The 24753-nt window shown below is 39.5% G+C and overlaps 1 protein-coding gene across 6 annotated transcripts in view; it reads left to right on the top strand.

Moving 5' to 3' along the window:
* ADAM23 (ADAM metallopeptidase domain 23) overlaps positions 1–24753 on the top strand; it is a 195440-nt gene that overhangs the window by 36145 nt on the left and 134542 nt on the right. For all 6 annotated transcript variants that reach the window (XM_061148919.1, XM_061148922.1, XM_061148921.1 and 3 more), the window contains one exon: positions 8346–8422. In XM_061148919.1, coding sequence (XP_061004902.1) covers positions 8346–8422 — 77 coding nt within the window. The remainder of the gene's footprint in view (positions 1–8345; positions 8423–24753) is intronic.

Genomic DNA, 24753 nt, shown 5'->3' with positions numbered 1-24753 from the left:
AAATGATTCATATTATTTTAAAGACACGACAACTTGAACAAGGTCAAAACATAATACCTGATGGTAATTAGCAATACAGATATAAAATTTGCAAATTTCGCAGAGTCTAAGTGCACATTGGATTTTCTAGGAGGTGGCCAGCTATAATGGGAGGGAGCTTTTAAGACAGAGCTGACTGATAACCTTTCTAAAACAGTCATATAGTTTTCTTTTTCTGTTTTTCTTTCTCCTTTTACTTTACCCCCCTCCTTTCTAAATTATTGAGCTCTTTCTTTGTGACCAGCCTTTTCTAGGAACTTGCTGTTACATTATCATATAATTTAATCATTGCATACATCCTGTTGGTAAGCTATTATTGTTTATATTTTAATGACCAGGAAACACTGAGGTTTGGAGGCTTAAGGACTTCTGGCGTGAACTTGGCCCTTTTCCTCACTGAACCTGATCTTTCTTTCTTTGATGTGCAGCCTTGGACAAAAAATATCATTTGATTCCTTTGTGCTTTTTAAAAATGTCTTTCTTCTAGAAGAGGCTAATAAAAAAGTCTGCCTTACTAGCTTCATATTATTCTAGATAACTGAGACAATTAAAACATGAGAAATATTGGGCATTATTATTTTTATTATATATGAGTCTTGACTGCATTGGTGATCACCAGTGAGTAAACTTAGAATAAGGGATTAGAACAAGATTGTAATTTGAAATGATCTATTGATGTTTTCTTTTGCACTTTATTTTTTTTTATGTTTCTTTTTTTTTTCCTTTTGCGCTTTAGAACTCCTAAAACATGTTCCCATATTTGAGGTTTTGCATTATACAGAAAAAAATCCACAAGATGGACTTTTATGTTTCTTTAGCTGTGGGGTAAACCCAGATTAGTCAGGTACACAAAAGCCTGAATGAGCTAAAAGAAAAGTAATATATTTTCTTGTTTATTTATGATTATAAATCTTTGCTGCACAGCCTTATTCAGTAGAATATTAGATTGGTTCAGTTCTCAAGTTGTGATTTTGTACAGCTTATGAGGAAATCTCTTGATAGTGACATTGCTTAACATTTTCTTTTACATTTTGCTTTTTTTAAAAACTTCTTTAAAAAATTTTATATTGGAATATAGCTGATTTACAGTGTTGTGTTAACTTCAGGTATACAGCGAAGTGATTCAGTTATATATACATATATCTATTCTTAAGAAAGTGATGCCTTTCCCTCAGACTGATTTCAATTTAAACTTGACAATTTGTTTCTTATTGCAATTTAATTATTTGGGTCACCGGATTCTGTGTCTCCTGTTTTTCTGTGAAGAGGAAAACATATTGTGCAATCAAGATTGATGCAAGGCTCCCTAGTGAAGCATCTTTCTTCAGCAGCCACTCTGGTTCTCTTCCTTCTTAGTTGGAGTATTTCCAAGGTTGTTGTTTCTGAAATATCATAAAATGTCCTGGACCTCAAAAGAAGGTAGTCTTTGAAATTCTGTGAACTCTTCCCACTGTGAAGAAAAAAGGGTGGACTCTTGAAGGCACTTATGAAAAAAATCATTGAGAGTAGGGGAAGAAACCATGAGCAAGAAGATAGAGGGAGGAAAAACAATTCTCGAAAAAGTTACAGTTTATGCACCTGTGCATACAAAGACACATACACTGTCTATGTTTGGTATTTTAATGAACACAGAATAAGAAATATTATCATAGCAATGAAGGAAGTAAGAAAAATTTTACCTACAGTCTCATGTGTGTGTGCTAAGTCATTTCAGTCGTGACCAACTCTGCGACCCCATGGGCTGCAGCATGCCAGGCTCCTCTGTCCATGGGATTCTCCAGGCAAGAACGCTGGAGTGGGTTGCCATGTCCTCCTCCAGGCGATCTTCCCGACCCAGGGAGTGAACCTGCTTCTCTTATGTCTCCTGCATTGGCAGGCAGGTTGTTTATCTCTAGTGCCACCTGGGAAACCCACCTAGTGTCTTTTCTGCTGGAAGGGGTAATGGAAAGCATGAGACAGATGAATGGTTGATTACTAATGAGATCGTGTCTAATGAGGCAGTTTTATTAATCTTTCTTCGAACTCTAATTTTAGCAGTTTTTGTTTCTCAAGCACCTTCTTTCCTAGAGTCACAGCTCTCCTCTTCAGGAAGCAGAGCTGAAATCATCTCAGTAGTGTCTGCTCATGCTTGCTTGATACCTTCCAGGTCTTTTGCTCCCTATTTGTAAAGCTTTTTCTTGTCTTATTGCTCTGCCACTCTGGATGTGTTTCCATCACTTAAATGAGCATCTCCTTAAATAAACTGAATATATCTTAAGCGCAGGGAAACTTCTAAATTTTCCTCTGTTACCCTAACCGTGTCTCTTATAGAGCATAGTAAAGTAAAATACATGCTCAGTGAATGTTGTCATTGATAGCACAGATACCGCAATTCAAGTTGCTCACTTTTCATGTTGAAATACGGAATTCAGTCTTGTAATGTTTTCTGAATTTGAGAAAGTGTAAACTGCGTGTTTCCCCTATTCTGTTTCAGTTATGCACACACTCTGTAGAATTCACAAGTCCTTGTAAGTAGTACAGAATACTAATTGAATACTTGTTATGTGTGAAGCATTTTTGCATGAAAATATCTGTATCCTGGAAATACTTGCTTTTCGTTTCTATAAGTAGATAGTCATCTTTTTCCGTTGTTTTCATGTCCATATTAAAGTTAACTATTCTGGAATGTAAGTCCCAAGAAAACCACTGTGTCTCTTCAGCTTATATAGTGTACCTTACCTAAAGCTGAATATTTATGATTGCTTAGTAGCATAACACTGGTGGATAAGATGCAACGCCAGTCTTAGCTGAGGAATCTAATGGTCTTATAAGTTATTTAATATGATATTAAATTGGCTCAAAAGTTTGTTTGGATTTTTCTAGAAGATGTTACAAACAGACCCGAAGAAACTTTTTGGCCAACCCAATATTATTAGGTGCCATCTACTAAAAGGAAAAAATCACAGGAAAACAACAGCACATTGTTAAGATGTGTAAATTGTTCTTCAGTGAAGGAGGTTTGTGTATATAATTGAGTTTAGTTGTTTTTGTTTACTGGGCTCCTGTAATTTCCCTGTGCCAGATTCTGAGTCAAAAGAAAAATACCAAAGTGCTTAGGCAACAGCTGCGCTCAGTCCTTCAGGGTGGTAATTCTGAGCCCAAGGTTGTGCTTATTCTTGTCGTGAAATGATGCTCTTTGACTCTAAAACCCTGCATTCTTCCACAGTGCTACTATAGTGACGGGCTTGTAAAAACAAGTGTTAATCTTTGAATCTGTCTAGCAGATATCCTGATGGAGAAAATAACCCATTATGACCTGATGGGTGGTTCAGGCACCTTCTCTGAAGATTTCTGTGGTTCTGTGTTATTGAACGTGTTTCTCAGCCTCGCTGTGCAGGTCCTCCTTTGAGCAATGCTCTTTGAGGCAGTCTTCGTATTTTCAGCGGGTTTCAGTGGTGCTGGTCAGATAACTTGGAAATATTTAATAAGCTATAAGCAATATGGCCATGTATTATAAAAATTTTCTACCTGTCCTGGCCATTCTTCTAATTTTTTTTTTTAATCTTTTGGAAGAATCAGGTTACTATGAAATAAAAATAAATAGTATCCACAAATGTAATTTGTAAAACAATAATGACTCATTTTACCTGATTTGAAAACATATTTAAAATTGACTATTATCAAAACTATATATATATATATATATATATATACACATGGTATTTTGTTGAAGAAAAAATGATCAATTGATGTGGAATAGCATAGAGACTCCAAAAGTTAAAGCCCATTTTAATCATATCTAGGACAGAGCAGAAATAACAGAATGATAGGGAAAAGTAGCATTTGTCAGGTATTTATTTTGGTCTAGAGAAGAATCTGTTCTCTGTGTACAAAGGCAGAATGTATAGCAAAGGAGAGAGAATATGAGAAAAATAACATACACCACTGTATTGAAATTACTTCAAATGGGTACAGATATTTTAGATGCGTATACTAATTCCATTTGCTATCTATGCAACGAAGATGAATGTTTAAGGAAATCTTAAGTCATTTTATAGGAAAATTTGCTCCCTCTCAGCATTAAAGTGAATTTAGATGTTAAAACAGTCTTCCTGATAAAGGTAACAAAATAAAGTTTTTTTTTCCTGTGGAGAAACAGAAATGTTTTTGATGTCGTCGTACTAATTGTTTCATTTGTTGTGAAGAGGAGTCTGTCAATGTGTTTGAATCCTAGGGTTGGTATTGATGATGATGATGGCATATGCCAGATACCCTGCTGAGTAAGTGTGGGGACATTTAAAGGAAAGCTCTCTGTCTGGGCCACGTGTACACATGTATATGTGAGCAGACGTGTCACTGAGCACGTCACTCAAAGCTCCACAGCCCACCTTTTCAGATTCATTGTTTGACGTTTCCCCCAAAAGCCGTTTTGCTATAGGCGATTTCATTAAAATTTTTTTTTAAACTTTGTTTTCCACGTTAATTTTTTACTCTATTTTTATAATTATTTTCCTCCTAGGCCCTGAATATCTTTTCTTCTCCTGGCAGGTGGATTCTTTTTATCTTTTTTATCTATAGCATTTAATTTTATTTTTATTATTGTTGTTCAGTTGCTCTGTTGTGTTCTGACTCTTTGCGATGCCATGGACTGCAGCAGTCGGGCTTCCCTGCCCTTCACTATTTCCTGGAGCTTGCTCAGACTCATGTCCATTGAGTCAATGATGCTGTTCAACCATCTTTGTCCTCTGTCACCCCCTTCTCCTCCTGCCTTCAATCTTTGCCAGCATCAGGGTCTTTTCCAGTGAATTGGCTACTCACATTGAATGTATGCAAATATAGGTACTTTTAAAAGCTTTTTATTTCATATTGATTGTTGTGATAGTTTCAGGTGAACAGCCAAGGGACACAGCCATACATATAAATGTATCCATTCTCCCCCAAACTCCCCTCCCACCCAGGCTGCCCGTAACACTGGGCAGAGTTCCATGTGCTATATACAGTAGGTCCTCGGGCAGGTGGATTCTTACTCACTTTTTTTTCCTCTTTTTTTTTTTTCTTACTTTTTTTTTTCCATTTATTTTTATTAGTTGGGAGCTAATTACTTTACAGTATTGTAGTGGGTTTTGTCATACATTGACATGAATCAGCCATGCATTTACATGTCTTCCCCATCCCGATCCCCCCTCCCGCCTCCCTCTCCATCCCATCCCTCTGGGTCTTCCCAGTGCACCAGGCCCGAGCACTTGTCTCATGCATCCAACCTGGGCTGGTGATCTGTTTCACTACAGATAATATACATGTTTCGATGCTGTTCTCTTGAAACAGTCTTACTCACTTTTAAAAACTTTGTTCACACTGCATCTTGTCACTGAAGCCTTGGTCCCTGTGGCTCCTTAGGCACGTGGAGGTTGAGAGCCCTGCCTGCTTCTCTGACAGATGCTGCTTTCTTGAGCCTGGGCTGTGTCCCAGCCATCTTTCTACATAGGGTGGGACTCAACACCTGTGTGTATAAGGACTAAATAAAATAAAGGAAAATCCCAGTATTAATATTATTTGCCAGGTTTTTCATTAAATTCTGTTAAACTGAAACTTGCCACATTGACTCAGTATAAACTTACTTAACAATGATCAAATTGTCTGACTCTCAATAATTTCTTCAAAATGGAGTAAGCAGTTATAGAGGAGCCTAGTGGGCTACAGTCCATGGGGTCGCAAAGAGTTGGACACAACTGAGCGACTAACACACACGCATTCACATGAGCAGTTGTTACCAGGCAACAGAGTTTTCTTGGGGTTTGTACTTGTCTCAGTGCTTATTTGCTATAAAATGAGTCTTTTGCTGGGTCACTGGCAGGTTCTGTAGATTAGTTACAGACATACAGAGCTTTATCTAAGTTTGAATTATAAGCACTTTTCCTTGGAATACTCATTTGGAGGTTTTGCACCATTTGTTTCGATGTCATGATTTATGTGTAGTTTTTTCCTTCAGTACTAAGAAAGTTGTTTATTTTCGGACGTGCTGGTCTTGCTGCGAGCAGGCTTTCTCTAGCTGCGGTGAGCTGGGGCTACTCTTCCCTGTCGTCCACAGGCTTCTTACTGCGGTGGCTTCTCTTGTTGTGGAGCCCAGGCTCCAGAGCGCGTGGGCTTCAGTGGTTGTGGTGCGTAGGCTTAAGTGCTCTGCTGCACGTGGAATCTCCTCGGACCAGGGATTGAACTCATGTCCCCTGTGTGGGCAGGCAGATTCTTATCCACTGTACCACCAGGGAAGTCCCTATGTGTAGTTTTTGTTTTATGTATAGTTATTCTCTTTTTACCACAGTATGTTCTTGTTTATAAAGATGCTCAAGCAAGTACGTTTAGCAGCTCTTTTAAGCCAGAGTGCCTTTAATGAACTCTTCTCTACTATTTAATATTCTTAAGAGAACGTATGCCTAAGGGACATGTCTTATTCCCAGGAAAAAAAGCTGTTTTCTTAAGCTTTTGGGACCCAGAGATGAAAAATTTTCCCCTATACAAATTATTCATCAAGTAAAAATTTTCATGCAGAAATTAGTGCTTCAAGACACAAAATGAATTTTTTTTTTTTTTTTTTATAAAATGAATTTAGATGAAAGACTTTGTGATAGTTATATTAGGTGGATAGAGGTTTTGCTGCAGATGACAGAGACCACACTTGACAAGGCAGAAATTTCTCAAGGAGTTGTCTGAATATAGGAAGCTCAAATCAAGGATAATGACCCTGTTCTACATGGTTGTGTGGGGTCTGACATGATAACCCATGATATTAGGGATTGAGGCACCTCTCATTGTTCTGTATTGAAAATTTAATATGTTAATTTCCTCTTAATTTTATTTGCTGATTATTGAGTGACTATCAGATCAGCAGTTATGCTTGACAAGAAGTTGAAGTCATGGTTTACTTATAGTATTTTATGGATTTGGCATGGTGAAATAGTCCTGATTATAAATATTTGGTTAATTAGTTGAAAGTTCATATATTTTGGGGAAGAATGGTTAATATACAGATGTTTGCAAGACCCCTGTGGTATCAGTTGTGAAGCAAACCATCCATAATGGAAAGTGATCATCCATCACTGTGGAGGGAGGGCACAGTGCTCCTGAAGCCTCAAGTTCATTCCCAGCAGGTGTGTGTGAAGAAGGCTTCCTGGAAAGTAATGTCATTGGTCTGCCCTTGAAGGAAGAGTAGGATTTTGATAATGGGAAGTGGAGGAGGAAGGCAAGAGGAACAAGCAGTGGCATTGAGGAGAGTGGGAGTGAAAAGTGTCTGGTTGCTATGCATGTAACACTTCATAGAGGACACCCACTGTGCCTTAAGAATGAAGTCTGGAGGAAGAATGTTTGTGAGCAAGGCTGGGGGTTATGTTACATTTATCTTTGTTCTTTTTTTCCTGATAGGGTGACAAAGGAGAGTCTTTTCTTAGATAATACTTTAACAAAACTTCGTTGATTTGTTGATTTATATTATTCAAGATGCTTCTGTGAGCTATTCTAATCTTTAGGACCATAACCCGCCGGGCTTCTCTGTCCATGGGATTCTCCAGGCAAGAATACTGGAGTGGGTTGCCATGCCCTTCTCCAGGGGATCTTCCCGATCCAGGACTTGAACCCAAATCTGTTATGTTTCCTGCATTGGCAGGTGGGTTCTTTACCACTAGCACAAGCTGGGAAGCCCCTTTAATACCTAGAATGTATGACTCATGTTGAGATGAGATTATCTTTACATTTTGGGTTAAATCACAATGAGGACAGTATTTGTAAATGTGTGACTTCAAAAGGGGACAGAAACTCTCAGTATCCACAGAGGGCCTGGTTTGACGTGCTTTCTGAAATTGAAAGGTTTTTTTTTACTGGGACATTCTGCTGATAATTCATTTAGAGAAAGTTCCAATTCCTGATGAAGAGCAGAACGCTGACATGAGTTTTCATTTAGGTGTGCAGAAAGAATTGGTTAGCTTTGTGCACAAAATAGGCTGAAATCAAGCTTTAATTAGTCAGACTTTTGCATAATTCATCACAGTCACTTTGAAAGTTCAGTTGAATCTGCTCTTAATTTTTATCAAGATGGATTCTTTTTTAAAGGACTTTTATTAGTTTCTTGCCGAACAGATATTTAGGCCTTCCAAGTAAAACCATGACAATACACCTGTTCTGTTTTTAAAGAAATGAATTATCATATAGGGATCCATAAAAAAATGAATCAGTCCATAGAATGTTCTTCTTATTGAATATCATTCTTGATATCAATATAATCAGCTTTAAAGATATGAAAGTAAACTAAGGTTTTTTCTGTCTTTTTGAATCCATAGGCTGTCCATCTGGCCCAGGCAAGCTTCCAGATTGAAGCCTTTGGCTCCAAATTCATTCTTGACCTCACATTGAACAAGTAAGTATTTAGTTATGATCTTGTCAAGAAATAATTGCAATAAAACTCTACTTCATGATAATAGTTTTGTCAAAATAATATCTGCTGTTGACGCAACTGATATTTTTTAGCTAATTAAATGTCATATAGAACCTAAAGAAAAAAATAAAGCCTGAAGTTAATTCTTTTCTTTTGCTGAAAGAAGAGAGATTTAATGTATTAAAAATCTCAAATGGAGTACTTAAATGTGATTTTAAATGGAATAAATATTTGAAGTGATGCTAGCTAATTAAGTGCTAACTATAATCTTTACTATATATATATAGCAAGCATGATAAATTACTGACTCAAGTATAATTGGACTTCAGTCTAGAAATCCCACTTTACCTTTCAGTATGCAGTTCGCATGACTTTTGTATGAAGAGTAAATAAAATGATGACTCGCAAATAGTACCTATTTTGAGAATGTTCTTTGCTTCCTAATTTGCTCTAATACACTTTCTTAGAAATTTTGATCCTGATGAAGATATACCCGATTTTCCCCTGAGCATGTGTTTATGTTGATATTTAAATGCTCTTTCTCAAGTTGGAACCAGTTGCACAGATGTCTTTGTTCAAAGCATGAACAAGAACTGTTGCCTTAAGCAGGACTCTTCAGTCTCTAATTGAGCCAGCAGTGAATATTTCTTTGGTGAAGGAGGATTCCTGCATGGTTTTCTGTAGTTTGAGAAGCTCCAGTCAATATCTTAAACTCTCATCAGTATTTTGACTAAGACTGCATTTTTGCCAGAAAGATACCACGTAATGCTATCAGACACTGCAATGTAGGTGACCACAGTTCAATATCTGAGAAATTGCAAAAGACTCTAAAGAACAACTATTAAATTTCTTGTGTGCCAAATTCTGAGAGCTCTGCAGAAAAAAAAAATGCAGAGTCAGCTTGGGTACTCCTTACTCAAGTGTAATTGCAGCTTTAAGTCAGGATGAATCAGCAGAACTCAGAATTTCCTGTGTTACAGATATTGCAGGTTTTCTTCTCTGAGTCTGCTGAGTATTAGTTGAGTTCCTTTTCACCATGCTGGGTCAGCACTGTGCCTGCCTGAGAGATTTGTCTTGCCAATACTTAGACTGTGTTGAGTAACAAGATATAGCTAATTTTAGCTTGTTTAGATCTTCTGTTCCTTTAACTCTTACTGCAGTGGATGCTGTCATATCAGACTGTACCTTGGTGATAGCAACCAACATTGCTATGTGGTTGAACATTAAAACATCCTGGCCATAGCACAGCATCCCAGATGACTGAGAAAGGATCATATGGGGATGTCCAGGGTACTTAGAGGTCTGCCAGTCAGTCAGTTCAGTCAGTTCAGTCGCTCAGTCGTGTCTGACTCTTTGCGACCCCATGAATCACAGCACGCCAGGCCTCCCTGTCTATCACAAACTCCCGGAGTTTGGTCAAACTCATGCCCATCGAGTCAGTAATGCCATCCAGCCTTCTCATCCTCTGTCGTCCCCTTCTCCTCCTGCCCCCAATCCCTCCCAGCATCAAGGTCTTTTCCAAAGAGTCAACTCTTCACATGAGGTGGCCAAAGTATTGGAGTTTCAGCTTCAGCATCAGTCCTTCCAATGAACACCCAGGACTGATCTCCTTTAGGATGTATAGAGGTCTGTAGACACATCCAAAAATTATTTACCACTAATATTTAACATGCAGAGGAATCAAGTTGAGCACCTACTCTGAGCAGCCCTTGCCTTAAGGAGCTTATTACTTGGGAGAGGCTAGTAGATAAATATATAATTTTACTGGAGTGTGAAATTCATTGTGCTGGTGATAAACATGGAATGCTCTGGAGGCACTGAAGAGTGGAAGCTCTTCAAGCTGAAAGAGTGTGGGAAGGCATCTTAGGAAGGGTGATGCTTGAACTAAATCTTGGAAGGCAAGTGCTAGTGAGGAAGAGAAGTGTTAGGCATGGATTGGAGAGAGAAAAAATGGAGAACTGTATTCTCGGCAGAGCAGAGAGTGTATGCTATGGAGACAGGGCCATGCAGCAGTGTAGCAAGTTAAATTTTGTTGAATTTCTTGGTAAATTACAAGATGCAGAGGGAGATAAGTCAGGAGAGGTAGACCCAGGGACAGCTCAGCTCATGGAAGATCTTGTATGTTATGCTTAAGTGCTTAGCTATTATAGCCTAGACTGTGAAAAATGAAGTAAGGGGAATAAACACAAGTTCTATTCTCAAGAAGTGCTAAAAGCCATGGAGAGGGAATGCTTTTAAGAAATCTTCGATGGATAAAAATCATTAGGATAGCTTTGATGTGGGTGACAAGGCAGAAAAAAGACTTAAAGTTAACGGGTACCTTGATTGCATAACTGGGTAGAAGATGGTATCAAGTTGAAATGGGCACAAGGAACAAACAGATTAAATGGTAAAGAGAAAAGAATGTGAAATCAGGGTAGACATCATTGATTTGAGGGCTCTGGGACATTTCTACGTGGTAGGTGGATAGAGCAGTCTGAAGTACAGGGAAGACATGGGGGCTGGATGCTTAGCTTCCTAAGCTTTAGTTTCCTTTTTAAGCTATGTGTTGCTGTAAGGACTAACTGAGATAATGTGTGGTACTTATACACGTCTGCTAATTGGAAAGACATGCTTAATGCTGTGGACTGAATTCCCCCTAAAATTTCTATGTTCAAACCTTCACCTGAAAGATGACTGTATTTAGAGACAGAGTCTCTAAGGAGGTAATTAAGGTTGAATGAGGTCATATGGTGGAGCCTTGATCTAATAAGACACCAGAGAGCTTGTTGTCTCTCTCTCTCTACCATTGAGGACACAGGAAGAAGGTAGTCGTCTGTAAGCCAAGAAGGGAGCCCTCACCAGGAATTGAATCAGCCAGAATGTTGTTCTCGGAAAGTCTCCAGAAGTGTGAGAAATAGATCTCTAGTTGTTTAAAGCACCCACTTTATGGTATCTTATAATGGCAGCCTGAGTTGATTAACACATTCAATATATGTTTGTATTTATGCTTAATTATTATTGCCACAGCCAGGCAGTCATGGGGCTGGGTGTTGGGGAATTTTAGGATTGAAAAAGAATCAGTGACCTCATGGAACTCATGATCTAATAAGAAAAGCACAGTGAGTGTTTGCTTTGTTTTCTGTCAGTACTTTTTTTCCCCTCATTTTTGTACATGAGGGTAGTATGCTCTGTGATCTTTACTTTGCTGAAAGTTAGGCTGAGGGAAAACTTGAGGACAGTTTGACAGGCCAAGGTTGATACGCATTCAAGGTAATGAGCACTGAGAATTCAGACAACATACTTTTTTAAAGTTAAAAACCTATTTGCAATACATTTGGTCCCTCTCCAGCTGCTTACCCGAAATCCATTAAAGAGCATGACAAGAGTTGTAAGTCATTGACTGGATATTTAACTTTCCATTTGATTGTGTCTGATGTGGCTGCTGAAGCCTTCAGCATGCTCTCCTGTTTATTGTAAAGTGAAATCCATGCAGTCCTTCTGGCCTTTGCCTGGCACAGAGAGGGAAGAAATCTCAGGATGCCTCAGGTGCAGTAAGACAGCAGTTTGTCCCTGAGAGAACACTATCCAATGAGAGAATAAGGGAGTCTTACAAGCCTCTGCTGTACATTTGTCTTGAACAATCAGGAAAGCTCCAGTTGGGTGAAATCTATGTGAGACATAAATATTGGATGGTTGTAGCTTAAAACTGAGGAGTGGACCTAAAGCAGCTTGGAGAGTAAGGGCTTTGCTTCATGGCACCTAAGTGAACTGACAAAAACAACTCTGATTTTGGATGAAGGGTGGAATGCTAAAAGCTGTATCATGATTGTCAAGCAGGTGCCAAGCTAAACAGTCATGCATGTGTAGTTATCAGCTATCTGTGGTTTGCTTTCCACACTGCACCGTGAGCAGAGTTCTGTCGTGAATGGTCACTCTAGGGGAAGTGCAGGGGAAGGGTGTGGATGAACAACTTGTGTGGTCTTTGGTCTCTTTTTTAAAATTGTTGAATTTATTTTAATTGGAGGCTAATTAGTTTACAATATTGTAGTGATTTTTGCCATACATTGACACGAATCAGCCATAGGTGTACATGTGTTCACCATCCTGAACCCCCCTCCCACCTCCCTCCCCATCCCATCCCTCTGGGTCATCCCAGTGCACCAGCCCTGAGCACCCTGTCTCATGCATCCAACCTGGGCTGGCGATCTGTTTCACATATGATAATATACATGTTTCAGTGCTATTCTCTCAAATCATCCCACCCTCGCCTTCTCCCACAGAGTCCAAAAGACTGTTCTTTACATCTCTGTCTCTTTTGCTGCCTCACATATAGGGTCATCGTTACCATCTTTCTAAATTCCATTTATTTGCATTAATATACTGTATTGGTGTTTTTCTTTCTGACTTACTTCACTCTGTATAATAGGCTTCAGTGTCATCCACCTCATTAGAACTGATTCAAATGCATTCTTTTAAGTGGGTGAGTAATATTCCATGGTGTATATGTACCACAGCTTCCTTATCCATTTGTCTGCTGATGGACATCTAGGTTGCTTCCATGTCCTGGCTATTATAAACAGTGCTGTGATGAACACTGGGATGCACGTGTCCCTTTCAGTTCTGGTTTCCTCGGTGTGTATGCCCAGCAGTGGGATTGCTGGGTTGTATGGCAGTTCTATTTCCAGTTTTTTAAGGAATCTCCACACCGTTCTCCATAGTGGCTGTACTAGTTTGCATTTTTACCAACAATGTAAGAGGGTTCCTTTTCTCCACACCCTCTCCAACATTTATTGTTTGTAGACTTTTTGATAGCAGCCATTCTGACTGGTGTGTAGTGGTACCTCATTGTGGTTTTGATTTGCATTTCTCTGATAATGAGTGACGTTGAGCATCTTTTCATGTGTTTGTTAGCCATCTGTATGGAGGACACCCTTCTTTATTGCTCCATCTCCCTGGGAGGATAATGGCTTTGTTCTGATGTGGGGGGAATCAGGGGTATTTGATTTAAGATGCATATCTAGAAAATGCTGATTTAAAGAAATACATGCACACAAGTGGTTTGCTTATGAAAAGTAGTTCATGCAATGGTTTTAAAAGAAGACAGGCTTCCCTGGTGGCTCAGAGGTGAATAAAATGCCTGTCAGTGCAAGAGACACAATTTTGATCCCTGGTTCAGAAAGATCCGGCATGCTGCAGAGCAGCTAAGCCTGTGCACCACAGCTATTGAGCCTGTGCTCTAGAGCCCAGGAACTGTGACTGCTGAGCCCATATGCCACAACGACTGGAGCCTACGCGCCCTTGAGTCTGTCCAGTGCAACAAGAGAAGCCACTGCAATGAGAAGCCGGAACACCGCGAGCAGAGAGTTGCCGCCCCCTGCTCGACGCAGCTAGAGAAAAGCCTGTGCAGCAGTGAAGACCCAACACAGCCAAAAATAGATGAATACATAAATAATTGAAAAAAAAACAAACGAGCAAACAAAATCACAAAAATAATATAAAAAAGAAAGAAAGAAGGAAACAGCTACATTGATGTAGTTTCAGCTAGATTAAATAAAAACCCTGGCTTTCATGCTGATTAATATGATTAATTTATTCTTTGTTCAGCCAGCACACGTTTATTGAGCATCTAGTTTGCATTAAGATACTGTGCTGAGCAACCCAGGGGTTTCAGGACTGTGTAAAAGATTCCTCCTCTCGTAAGAGCCCACAACAGAGAATAAAATATATACAAATTGTATTAAATATGATAGGAAGTGACTTGGGAGGCCTTGGTGCTGGAAGGTTTTATGGGGAAGATGAGATTTAATATTTGTCTTAAAGGATGCTGTCTTGGGTTTAGTTCCCCTGGTAGCAGATCCTGAGGCAGGATTTCCAGAAAATACCTTTAGGGAGTTAGGGAGTGAGATGTGGACGGGGTGGGAGCTTTAAAAGAGAGATTTCCCATGTGCCCAACTGGGGCTCATTCCCACTGAGGAAATCCTGGGAGTCCTTGGGTTCATTCTTTAGAACATGCCAGAATATTATCCAACTGAGAATGGAGAAAACTGGAGTTTCGTCCACTGACTGCAGTCTGTTGTTGATTAAGGGTTGTTTCTGGGAGCAGTACCTCTTCAGCTTGTTGCTCTTGCCTCCTGTGAGGTAGAAAAAAGCCAAGAGTCTTAGGTATTTCTCGTCACCTGCCTTCAGAGTGTCGAGGTGCCTGCTGAAGGCATGTGGGCAGGGCATGTCAGGGTCTGCTACAGAAAGATGTGGGAGGGAGAAAGGTACATTCCACATGGGAAAGTGGCAGAGCAAAGGTTGGGGAGCAGGAAAGCATCGAACCCCTGGTGCGAGTGAAAACCAGTGAACCCCTTCTCTTGAAGAAGCTTGAAACACCCATTGGTGGATGGAAGGCAAGCTGCCCACCCCGAGTCACTGGATTCGGAGGGGGAATTTCAGTCGTGTTCTCTTGAGTGTTTTTTCAGCTCTTCATGTTTGGAGATTTGAACTCAAAATTGGGTTTATAAGATGCAACATGTGGAGGAGAATAGGGCTCCTGCCCCATTTTCCTTTTGTGCATGAATCAGAGAAGGAGTTCAGAACTGTGGCTGCAGAAGACTGAGACAAATTTGCCTTCACTGCAGCCCAGGGCAGGCCATCCTGGCTTCCAGACAGGCTTTCGTGTTGGCTTCTGAGTTGCTTTGACTCTTCTTTTTTTTAATAACAGAAAAATAAAAATTAAAAAAATTATTTGTTTTTAGTTGAAGGATAATTACCTTACAGTGTTGTGTTGATTTCTGCCAAACATCAACATATAACAGAAAAAAAATTTTATTCAGGAAAGAAACCTAAGAAGAATATTAACTCGAAGTGCAAGATAGTAAGATTAAATACTGTAAATAACCAAATTTTACACACACAGATTCTCTCTCCATATATATGTATGTATGTGTGTGTGTGTGTGCTCAGTTGGGCCCAACTCTTTGCAACCCCGTGGACTGTAGCCCGCCAGGCTCCTCTGTCCATGGAATTTTCCAGGCAAGAATACTGGAGTGGGTTGCCATTTCCTTCTCCAGGAGATCTTTCTCAACCCAGTAGGCTTGACTCTTGACCTAGGTTAGCTGGTCATGTAGCTCAGTGCTAACCCCTGCCCCAGCCCTCTTCTCTCATGCTGTCCGCCCTTTAGTCTCACTGCTGAAATTCCTCCCACACATCTGGGTGAGGGAAGGCACTGGCTTTTCGGAGTTCAGGCCTTTGGTCTCAGACTTGTGCTGAGGCTGCCAACTGAGGCATGTTTTCTGGGTTTGCGTCCAAAAGAGCTAGAAATGATGAGTAACTTGGCTCTCCATCTCAGGATTCTGTTTCTTTCAGATGCTGCTAACTCATAGGCTCAGTGCTGCATTTCCTAGTTTCCAGAGTCTGTAGAAGGAAGGCTTTCAACTGCAGTCCTACTAGTAATAGGACCTCTGCTAAGCCCTTTACCCATTTTATCCAATTTAAATCCTGTGTGATCATTTCCAGCCCGAGACCTCGTGACATTCAGTTATGTGCTGGCGTTCAGGCTGTACTGTCTGTCTGGAGTCTTCTTCTGTTGTTGCTTTGATCACTGGACTCTCAGCTTACAAGGGAGCTGGGCATAATTCTAGTGATTGCTCATCTCTTCACATTAAGTGAGACAAAACAATTTAGCTATTTTAGTCAATTATTTCATTTTATTTATTTGTTTAAAATTTTTGCCTGCACAAGGGTCTTCATTGCTTTGCGTAGGCTTTCTCTAGTTGCTGCGAACGGGGGCTACACTTGGTTGTGGTGCCTGAGCTTCTATTGTGGTGGCTTCTCTTGTTGTAGCGCATGGGCTCTCGGGTGCACGCGCTTAGCTGCTCTGTGGCATGTGAAATATTCCCACACCAGGGATCGAACCTGTGTACCCTGCATTGGCAGGCAGACTGTGCCACCAGGGAAGTCCTATTTTTAATGGTATAAAGAAAATACAGGAGACCAGGGTTTGATCCCTGAGTCTGGAAGATCCTCTGGAGAAGGGAACGTCAATCCACTCCAGTAATCTCGCCTGGAGAACTCCATGGCCAGAGAAGCCTGGCAGGCTATAGCCCTTAGGGTTGAAAAGAGTCGGACCTGACTAAGCAACTAACACACAAAGAAAATGCAGAAGAAGGCCCAGTGAGGTGGATGAAACTGGAGCCTATTATACAGAGTGAAATAAGTCAGAAGGAAAAACACCAATTCAGTATATTGACGCATATATATGGAATTTAGAAAGATGGTAACGATGATCCTATATGTGCAAAAGAGACACAGATATAAAGAACAGACTTTTGGACTCTGTGGGAGAAGGCAAGGGTGGGATGGTTTGGAAGAATAGCACTGAAACATGTGCTATTACCAGATGTGAAACAGATCACCAGTCCAAGTTCAATGCATGAAACAGGGCACTCAAAGCCAGTGCACTGGGATGACCCTGAGGGATGGGATGGGAAGGGGAGAGGGTGTTCAGGATGGGGGACACATGTACACCCATGGCTGACTCATGTCAATGGATGGCAAAACCCACTACAGGATTGTAAAAGAATGAGCCTGCAATTAAAATAAATTAATTAATTAAAAAAATAAAATTATCCTGTTTTTTTTAAATTTTATTAGTGACATTGGTTTGTAACATTATGTAAGTTGCACATGTACCACATTATATTGCTATTCATGTATACACTATAGCCGGCTCACCACCCGAAACTTAGCTGCCATTGGTCACAGTGCAGCTGATCCCCTTTATCCTTTTCATGCTTCGCTCTATTCCTGCTCCTTCCCTTCTGTTAGCCCCACTCTGTTCTTTGTATCTACTTGTTCATTTTTGTTTGGTTTGCTTTATTTATTTAGTTTGTTTCAAATATTCTACATGTGAATGAAATCATATGGTATTTGTCTTTCTCCGTCTGACATTTCACTTATAATACCTTCAAAGTCCATCTGTCTTGTCATAAATGGCAAGATTTCATCTTTCTCATGACGAGTAGTGTTTCATTGTGAGTATGTATACACCACATGTTTTGTATCCATTCATCTGTTGAAGGGCACTTAGGTTGTCTCCATATCTTGGCTATTGTAAATAATGTTGTCATGAATGTATGGGTGTGTATATTTTTTTGCAGTACTGCTTTTGTATTCTTTTGATAAAAACCCAGAAGTAGAATAGCTGGAGCATATGGTAATTCTGTTCTTAATTTTTTGAGGAATATCCATAGTATTTTCCACCTGTTCACAGTCCCACCAACAGTGTGTGAGGGTTTCTTTTTTCCTATATCCTTGCCAGCACTTGTTATTTCTTGCCTTTTTCATAAGTCATTCTCATAGGCATGAGGTGATAGCTCATTGTGTTTGTGTTGATTGCGTTGATTTGCGTTATGCAGTGATAGTGAACAACTTTTCATGTGCTTATTAGCCATCTGTATGTCTTCTTTGGAAAAATGTTTCCTTTGCTTATATTTTTATTGGGTTATTAGTTTTTTCACTGTTGAATTTTATGAGTTGTTTGTATATTTTGGATACTAATCTCTTATTGAGTGTATGATTTGCAGATATCTTCTCTTGTACAATAGGCTGTCTTTTCATTTTGTTAATAGTTTCTTATATTGTGCAGAAACTTTCTAGTCTGATGTAGTCCCATTTATTTATTTTTACTTTTGCTTCCTTTGTCTGAGGAGATACATTCAGAAAGATAACATGAAGACAGATGTCAAAGAGTGTACTGCCTGTATTTTCTTTTAAAAAAATTTTTTTATTGGCATATAGTTGATTTACAATATGGGGTTAGTTTCTGCTGCACAACAACAAATCAGTTATATGTATACGTGTATTCACTCTTTTTTATATTCTGTTCTCTTTTCAGTCTCTATTTCATTTTTTTCCCACTCCAATCTATTTTATTTCCTTCCTCCTGTTGACTTTGGACTTCATTTGTTCTTCTTTTTCTGGTTCTTTTACATGTGGGGTTAGGTTGCTTGTTTGAGACTTTTCTTGTTCCTGGAGGAAGTCCTGTATTGCTATAAACTTCCCTCTGAGTGAAAGTAATCCAATTTGTTAAGCAGACCAGGTCATCTATCATGGGCTGCATTTTGTCCTCCAGAGTTTATATGTTGAAGTCCCAACTGGCCAGTAACTCAGAATATAGCTGTATTTGGATATAAGGACTTCAAGGAAGTAATTAAATAACGACGTCTTTGCTGTAGGCCCTAATCCAAGAAGACTGGTGTCCTTTAAGGGATTCCCAGGTGGTGCAGTGGTAAAGAATCCACCTGCCCATGCAGGAGACACAGGAGATGCAGGTTTGGTCCCTGGGTCGGAAAGATCCCCTGGAGTAGGAAATGGCAACTGACTCCCAATATTCTTGCCTGGGAAATCCCATAGACAGAGGAGCCTGGCAAGCTACAGGCCATGGGGTCGAAGAGAGTCAGACAAGATTGAGTGTGCACACACACACGGTGTCCTTTAAGAAGAGGACATTTGGACACAGACACAAGAGAAATACCGTTTACCGTGTGAAGACCTAGTGATAAGGAGGCCATCTGCAAGTTGGGGAGAGAGCCCTCCAAGTGAAACCAGTGCTGCCCATAACTTGCCCTTAGACTTCTATCTTACAGAACTATGAGGAAATAAATTTCTGTTGTTTAAACCTCTGGTCTGTTGTACTTTGTTATGGCAGCTCTAGCAAAACAATACACCGTTGCCATCCATTTATTGCTTATTTACTGCAATGAGACAGTCAGCATTAAACTGCTGTTTGTTAATGGGTGAGTCTGTCCCTGGTAGCTAATTCTGCTACTATAAATTTTAAGTGTTGTTCTGAGAGATTATGGCCTCTTTTGCATTTATGTACTTTCAAAATAAAGAGTAGCACTGTTTATGCAGTTTTGAAAAAGTTTCTGCCATAATAAGGAATCTTAAGAAGCAAAGAAAGAAAAAAAAAAGAAGATTAAAAAAAAAGATCCCTAAAGTTGCTGTATTGATTGCCACTGTGCCATGTGCAATATAATGTAGATAAATATTGCTTTTTATTTGTCCTAGAGGCCCAGAAGTGTTCTAAGATTTCCAGTGCTGGCACGATTGAGATGCTATGGGATTTTTCTCCTTAAGTCATCCTTTCCTGTATATTTTTAAACATTTTATTTAAATGTATGGTACAAGGTAGTTCCTTTTGCCTTACTTTCACTGATCAGGTCTCCCTCAGGCACTTCTGTTTGAATAATGAAGCCTGTAATGGATACTTTGGATAATATCATTATCATTTGCTTTTGATGATGCATCTTTAAGCTGCTAGATTAGATCCAGGAACTCTTGAAAAAAATTTAAGATAAACATTAGTAGGTTCTAGTTCTATTTTTGAGGATATGTGTTAATATTTGACCTCCTTTCAGAATGCTTTGACAGTGACTTCAACAATTAAACATAATAGCAGAAGCGTTAAAAATAAAATCACTATTGAACCATTGGTGTTTATTTTTATTTTTTATATATTTATGGCTCTGCTGGGTCTTCTTTGCTGTGGGAGGGTTTTCTCTGGTTGTGGTGAGGGGGGCTACTCTTCACTGCGATGTACAGGCTTCTCACTGCAGTGGCCTCTCTTGTTGCGGAGCATGGGCTCTAGAGCACGTGGACTTCAGTAGTTGCAGCCCTTAGGCTCTAGAGCACAGGCTCAGCAGTCGTTTTGTAGGGGTTCATTTGCCCCGAGGCGTATGGAATCTTCCGGGGCCAGGGAATCCAACCCATGTGTCCTGCATTGGCAGGTGGATTCTTCATCACTGAACCACCAGGGAAGTCCAAACCATTGGTATTTATGTACTGATTCTTGATGTAGGTGGATGAGGTCTAATGTAACTCTTGAGTGGTGAAGGACTGTGGATGTTTGACCTCTGCTTTCAGTAAGAGACTTCATTTATTCCATCCCCTTCTTGTCTGTTGACCATAATCTTTATGGATGAAGGAGACCCAGGGAAATTAAACACAAGACTGAAGAACTCAGAAGGGCTATAGGAGCTAGATGTAGATTCTCTAAGTTCCAAGAAATGTAAAGATGTGAAGGTGAAGGAAAGTGAAGTTGTTCAGTAGTGTCCAACTCTCTATGACCCTATGGACCATATAGTCCATGGAATTCTCCAGGTAAGAATACTGGAGTGGGTTGCCGTTTCCTTCTTCAGGGATTGCCCAGAAATGAGGAACTTCAGGGATAGCCTCTCACACAAAAAAGAAAAAAAAAGGCATTTGAGAATTTCTAGCACAATCAAGTGATCTAATTACCAATGGGATCACATAGCACTGTTTTTTAATGCAGGATACAAATACCATGTATTGAATTAAGAGACTATTTCTTGACTGATGGATTAAAGGAGACACTTTGAAGGTGTCCACCCCAATGCAGAATGTGGGCAAATGAAAAGAACTTGGTTCATTCTTTAAAGTACTTCTTGGTCTTTATGGTTACTGGGGGGAATGATGGGGCAGAGATAAATTGGGAGTTTGGAATTGACATGTACACTCTGCTATATTTAAACAGATAACCAACAAGGACCTACTGTATAGCACAGGGAAATCTGCTCAATATTCTGTAATAACTTAAATGGAGAAAGAACTCAAGACATATTAATGATTAATGAAGAATTACAAAAGCTAATTTTGACAAAAAATTGAAAAGCACAGAGGATTAGTGATACAAGTCATCTAAGATAAGTTAATTGCATTAGTTACTGACTGTAGATCTTACTTTTCTTACAGTTAAGTGAGGAATGCCAGGTGCTGAGGTATATAATTTCCATTATCTGATAAAGGAAGCTTATCTGTCTAGAGATATAAATGTTTTCCTATCAGGGAGAAATTTATCCCTTGGGTGCTGATGTTGCCGGACGTTCGGTAGCATAATGGTTAATGTCTGTAACCGTGATTTTGTGAATGACCAGAAATGTTATTTAAATGGACTTCTCATATTGACCCTCTGTGGTAGCCAAGTGCATACGTACTTTCTAACCTCAGTGGATTGATGAATAGATTCCTATTGATTGAACCCTTTTAAGAACCATTTCAAGCACTTTTTTTTTTTTCCAGAAATGTTTACTGAGTACCTGGTAAGTGCCAGTCAATGAGGAAGCTGCCAGAGAGAAGCTCTCCCCTCATGAAGCTTACAGAACAATGGAGGAGAAAGACAGTTTGACCACATCTAAATTATAGTCTGAGAAGTGCCATGGTGGGGTAAATTGAGGGTGCTTTTATCCCCTGTAGGAGAGGGATTGAATAGGAAACTAAATGTTTATGGAGCTAAATGTCTACATTCAGATCTAAAGTGTAAGAGTTGTCCAGCCAAAGGTTTGAGTGTCAGAGACGGTGAGGGTCTGAAAGGTAGGCGAGAGGGATGAAACTTGTAAGTGAATGCAGGCTTGGAGAACTTGATAAAACCACACAATGAGTTAGAAAAAAAAAAAAAATAGAAACTTTGTCATGGCAGAGCAGTATATTTGGGGCAACTTTGTAAATACACATCCGAAAGTACCACTTGCTATCTTTTACATAAATTTCTTTAAGCAATAGGATTTTTTTTTCTCCTAGAAGAGCTGTGGGCAGAAGGTTAATAATGACTTCTATGTTCTTCTTACCACCTGACTTAAATTGCTTTTTGCTCTGAGTAAACAGCAACTGCTGTTTCAGTACATCTCAGCAGAATTTTATCCCAACAGAAATGGTCCCTATTCCTCCCCATGTAACCTCCATAGATGGAATGATGGACAAGGGAAGCATGGCTGACCTGCTGACAGGTTAGACTTCTGACAGTCTGCTTCTGATTCAATGGCTATTCTGTGTAGGCTTCTCACAATTAACAGAATATTATTTCATGGACTCTATCCTGGTCATTTATTTTATGCTGTGTTCTGACTTTTAATTTTTTAAATAGCCTTTTTTCCCTAATCTCAAAAAAAAAAAAAAAAAAGAATCACACAGTAAGTGACAGAATTGGCATCAGAATTCAGGATCACCCCCTGTCAAAGCCTTTGAGAGCAGTGACGTTTTTCAGTAATAATCCCCTTGAAGTTATGTTTCAAAAGCTCAACAGAACCTTAGTTATAAATAGAGATATAAATTTTATACTACTTGATTTTACATTTTGCTTTACTTTCACTACTCCAATTTTTTTTCAGAAATCTAGTCCCAAACAATAATGTATTAACTTTCCTCTAAATACGATAAAGTGAGGGTTTGACCAGGTAAGAGAACTTATTAGGATTCTTGGTCGTTATCTGCTGCCAGTAAGAATTATGTTATTTTCCAGAACCAATTTTTTGATGATTCATAGACTAGAATCATCGTGTAAGATCATTTCCCCTATTCTCTTAAAATTAATTATAATATTAGAATCTCCAGTATTAGAACCTAAACCATGGTTTATTTTGATTTGTTTATAAACATGTCCTCTTTAAATGGTCGGTTCTAACTCAACTCCCATAATGATAACTGTGTGCTTTATGGCATTTTGATTGTGTTTAAAGACAAAATCTATTTAGACTTTTTTCATGTGATCATTTCTGCAAGAAGTTTCAAGTCAATTCAATTAAAATAATTTTAAAATGAAAAAAGACCTATCCGTCTCTCTTTCAGGAATATTTTTCAAACAAGAGGCTGAAAACCTCGAATACATTGTAGAATGAACATTTCATTTCTTCCTCCTTTACTTTTTACCAAAAGGACGTCATGCATGTAGTAAATCAGACTAAACTATTTGACAATAAGGATCTTACAGCGTTAGGATAAAACTATGTTTCTTATAAACTGGTAGAATTTCTCAGAGACTTAATTGTGTCTGAGGCTCTTCCTCACTGCTGTTAGCGTTTATTCATTAAGTGCTGACTGACCTGGTACTTGACCCTAAAGAGATCTTTTGGTCTGTGAAGCTATTCAGACAATGGAAAAGGGTTTCTTTATGTGACTTCTGGCACTTGCCCCATCCTCCCTCCCTCCATCCCTCTGCACTGTCTTAGGTTAAGGGAAAACAACCAAGAATAAGATGCAGTCTCTTTGTGAAGTCTACAGTTTAGGGCAGGATTGGGGAAAGCTACACAGAGGAGAGGATGGTTGAGCTGAATTTTGAAGGATGAGTAATTCAAAGATGAGTGGTTTAAAACTTTTGCATGGGCTGGGCGGGCAGTAACTCCTTTGGGCCCCCATTTAATATTTCTTTATTTACCTTGGGTTGTGCTGGATCTTTGTTGCCGTGCGGGTTTTTCTCTAGTTGCGGAGAACAGGGGCTGCTCTCTAGTTGTGGTGCGTGGGTGTCTCACGGCGATGGCCTCTCTTGTGGAGCACGGGCTCAAGGGTGCGTGGGCTTCAGTAGTTATGGTTCCTGGGCTCCCGAGCACAGGCTCGATAGCCATGGCTCACGAGCTTAGTTGCTCCACAGCACGTGGGATCTTCCTGCCAGGGATTGAACCCGTGTCTCCTGCATGGGCAGGCGAATTCTTTACCACTGAGCCCCCAGGGAAGCCCTGGGCACTCGTTTATTTTTGCGGGTGAGTCAGTGTTTGGTGTGGAATGTTCATGGGACATATACAAGTGGTGAGTGTTGATACAGGGCAGTTATTTTGCATTCCTTCCTCACCCCCACCAGTATCTTTACCTCATACAGTTTTAATATCAGGAGTAGTTTTATGGGCTGTAAAAATGAAGTACTATTATTTTACTGAGATTAGAAATGCATCTGTGTCCTTTTCTTTTGGGGAGGTTTAGTTAACTATGTTCCTATGAAATTATTAATGTACTCGTGATGGGATGCAAACATTCAGTGACAACAGTGCTTTCAGAAGTAAATAATATATCTACCTTTTCATCCAGCTTTGAATACCTGGGTTCTTTGTGTGCTTTTGATTTCGTGAACTATAAAAAAATGAGAAACTGCAAGACACTATTAATTATTCTTTTTTCAAAAGAGCAGTTTGAGGCAAGGTTTCCAGGTTTGAGGATTAAAGGCAACATACTGTTCCTACCGCCTGCATCATCAGCAAGACGCCCTTACTGCCTGCTCCTTGTTTTGGCTGTATAGCTCTCCTTAAGATGTGCTGTTTGGAAGCACTTTTTATAATTCAGATATGGCATGATTTATTTGAAAAAAATTTTTTTCTGTTTTATAGGCAGGATATTTTTCTTTCCTCCAGCAAGGCCAAGTAGATAAGGCTTGCTTATCATCTGCTTGTGTTGATCAGATACTAATGTCCACATAGGGTATTTCATAGCATCATCCCCATTGTCCTATAGTAAAACTACACAAAAGCCAACAGAAAACCAATAATTTTGGCTCTTTGAAGGCC

Source organism: Dama dama, chromosome 8 (genome assembly GCF_033118175.1).
Source record: "Dama dama isolate Ldn47 chromosome 8, ASM3311817v1, whole genome shotgun sequence".
Taxonomy (NCBI): Eukaryota; Metazoa; Chordata; class Mammalia; order Artiodactyla; family Cervidae; genus Dama; species Dama dama.
This window is presented reverse-complemented; position numbering and strand designations above follow the sequence as displayed.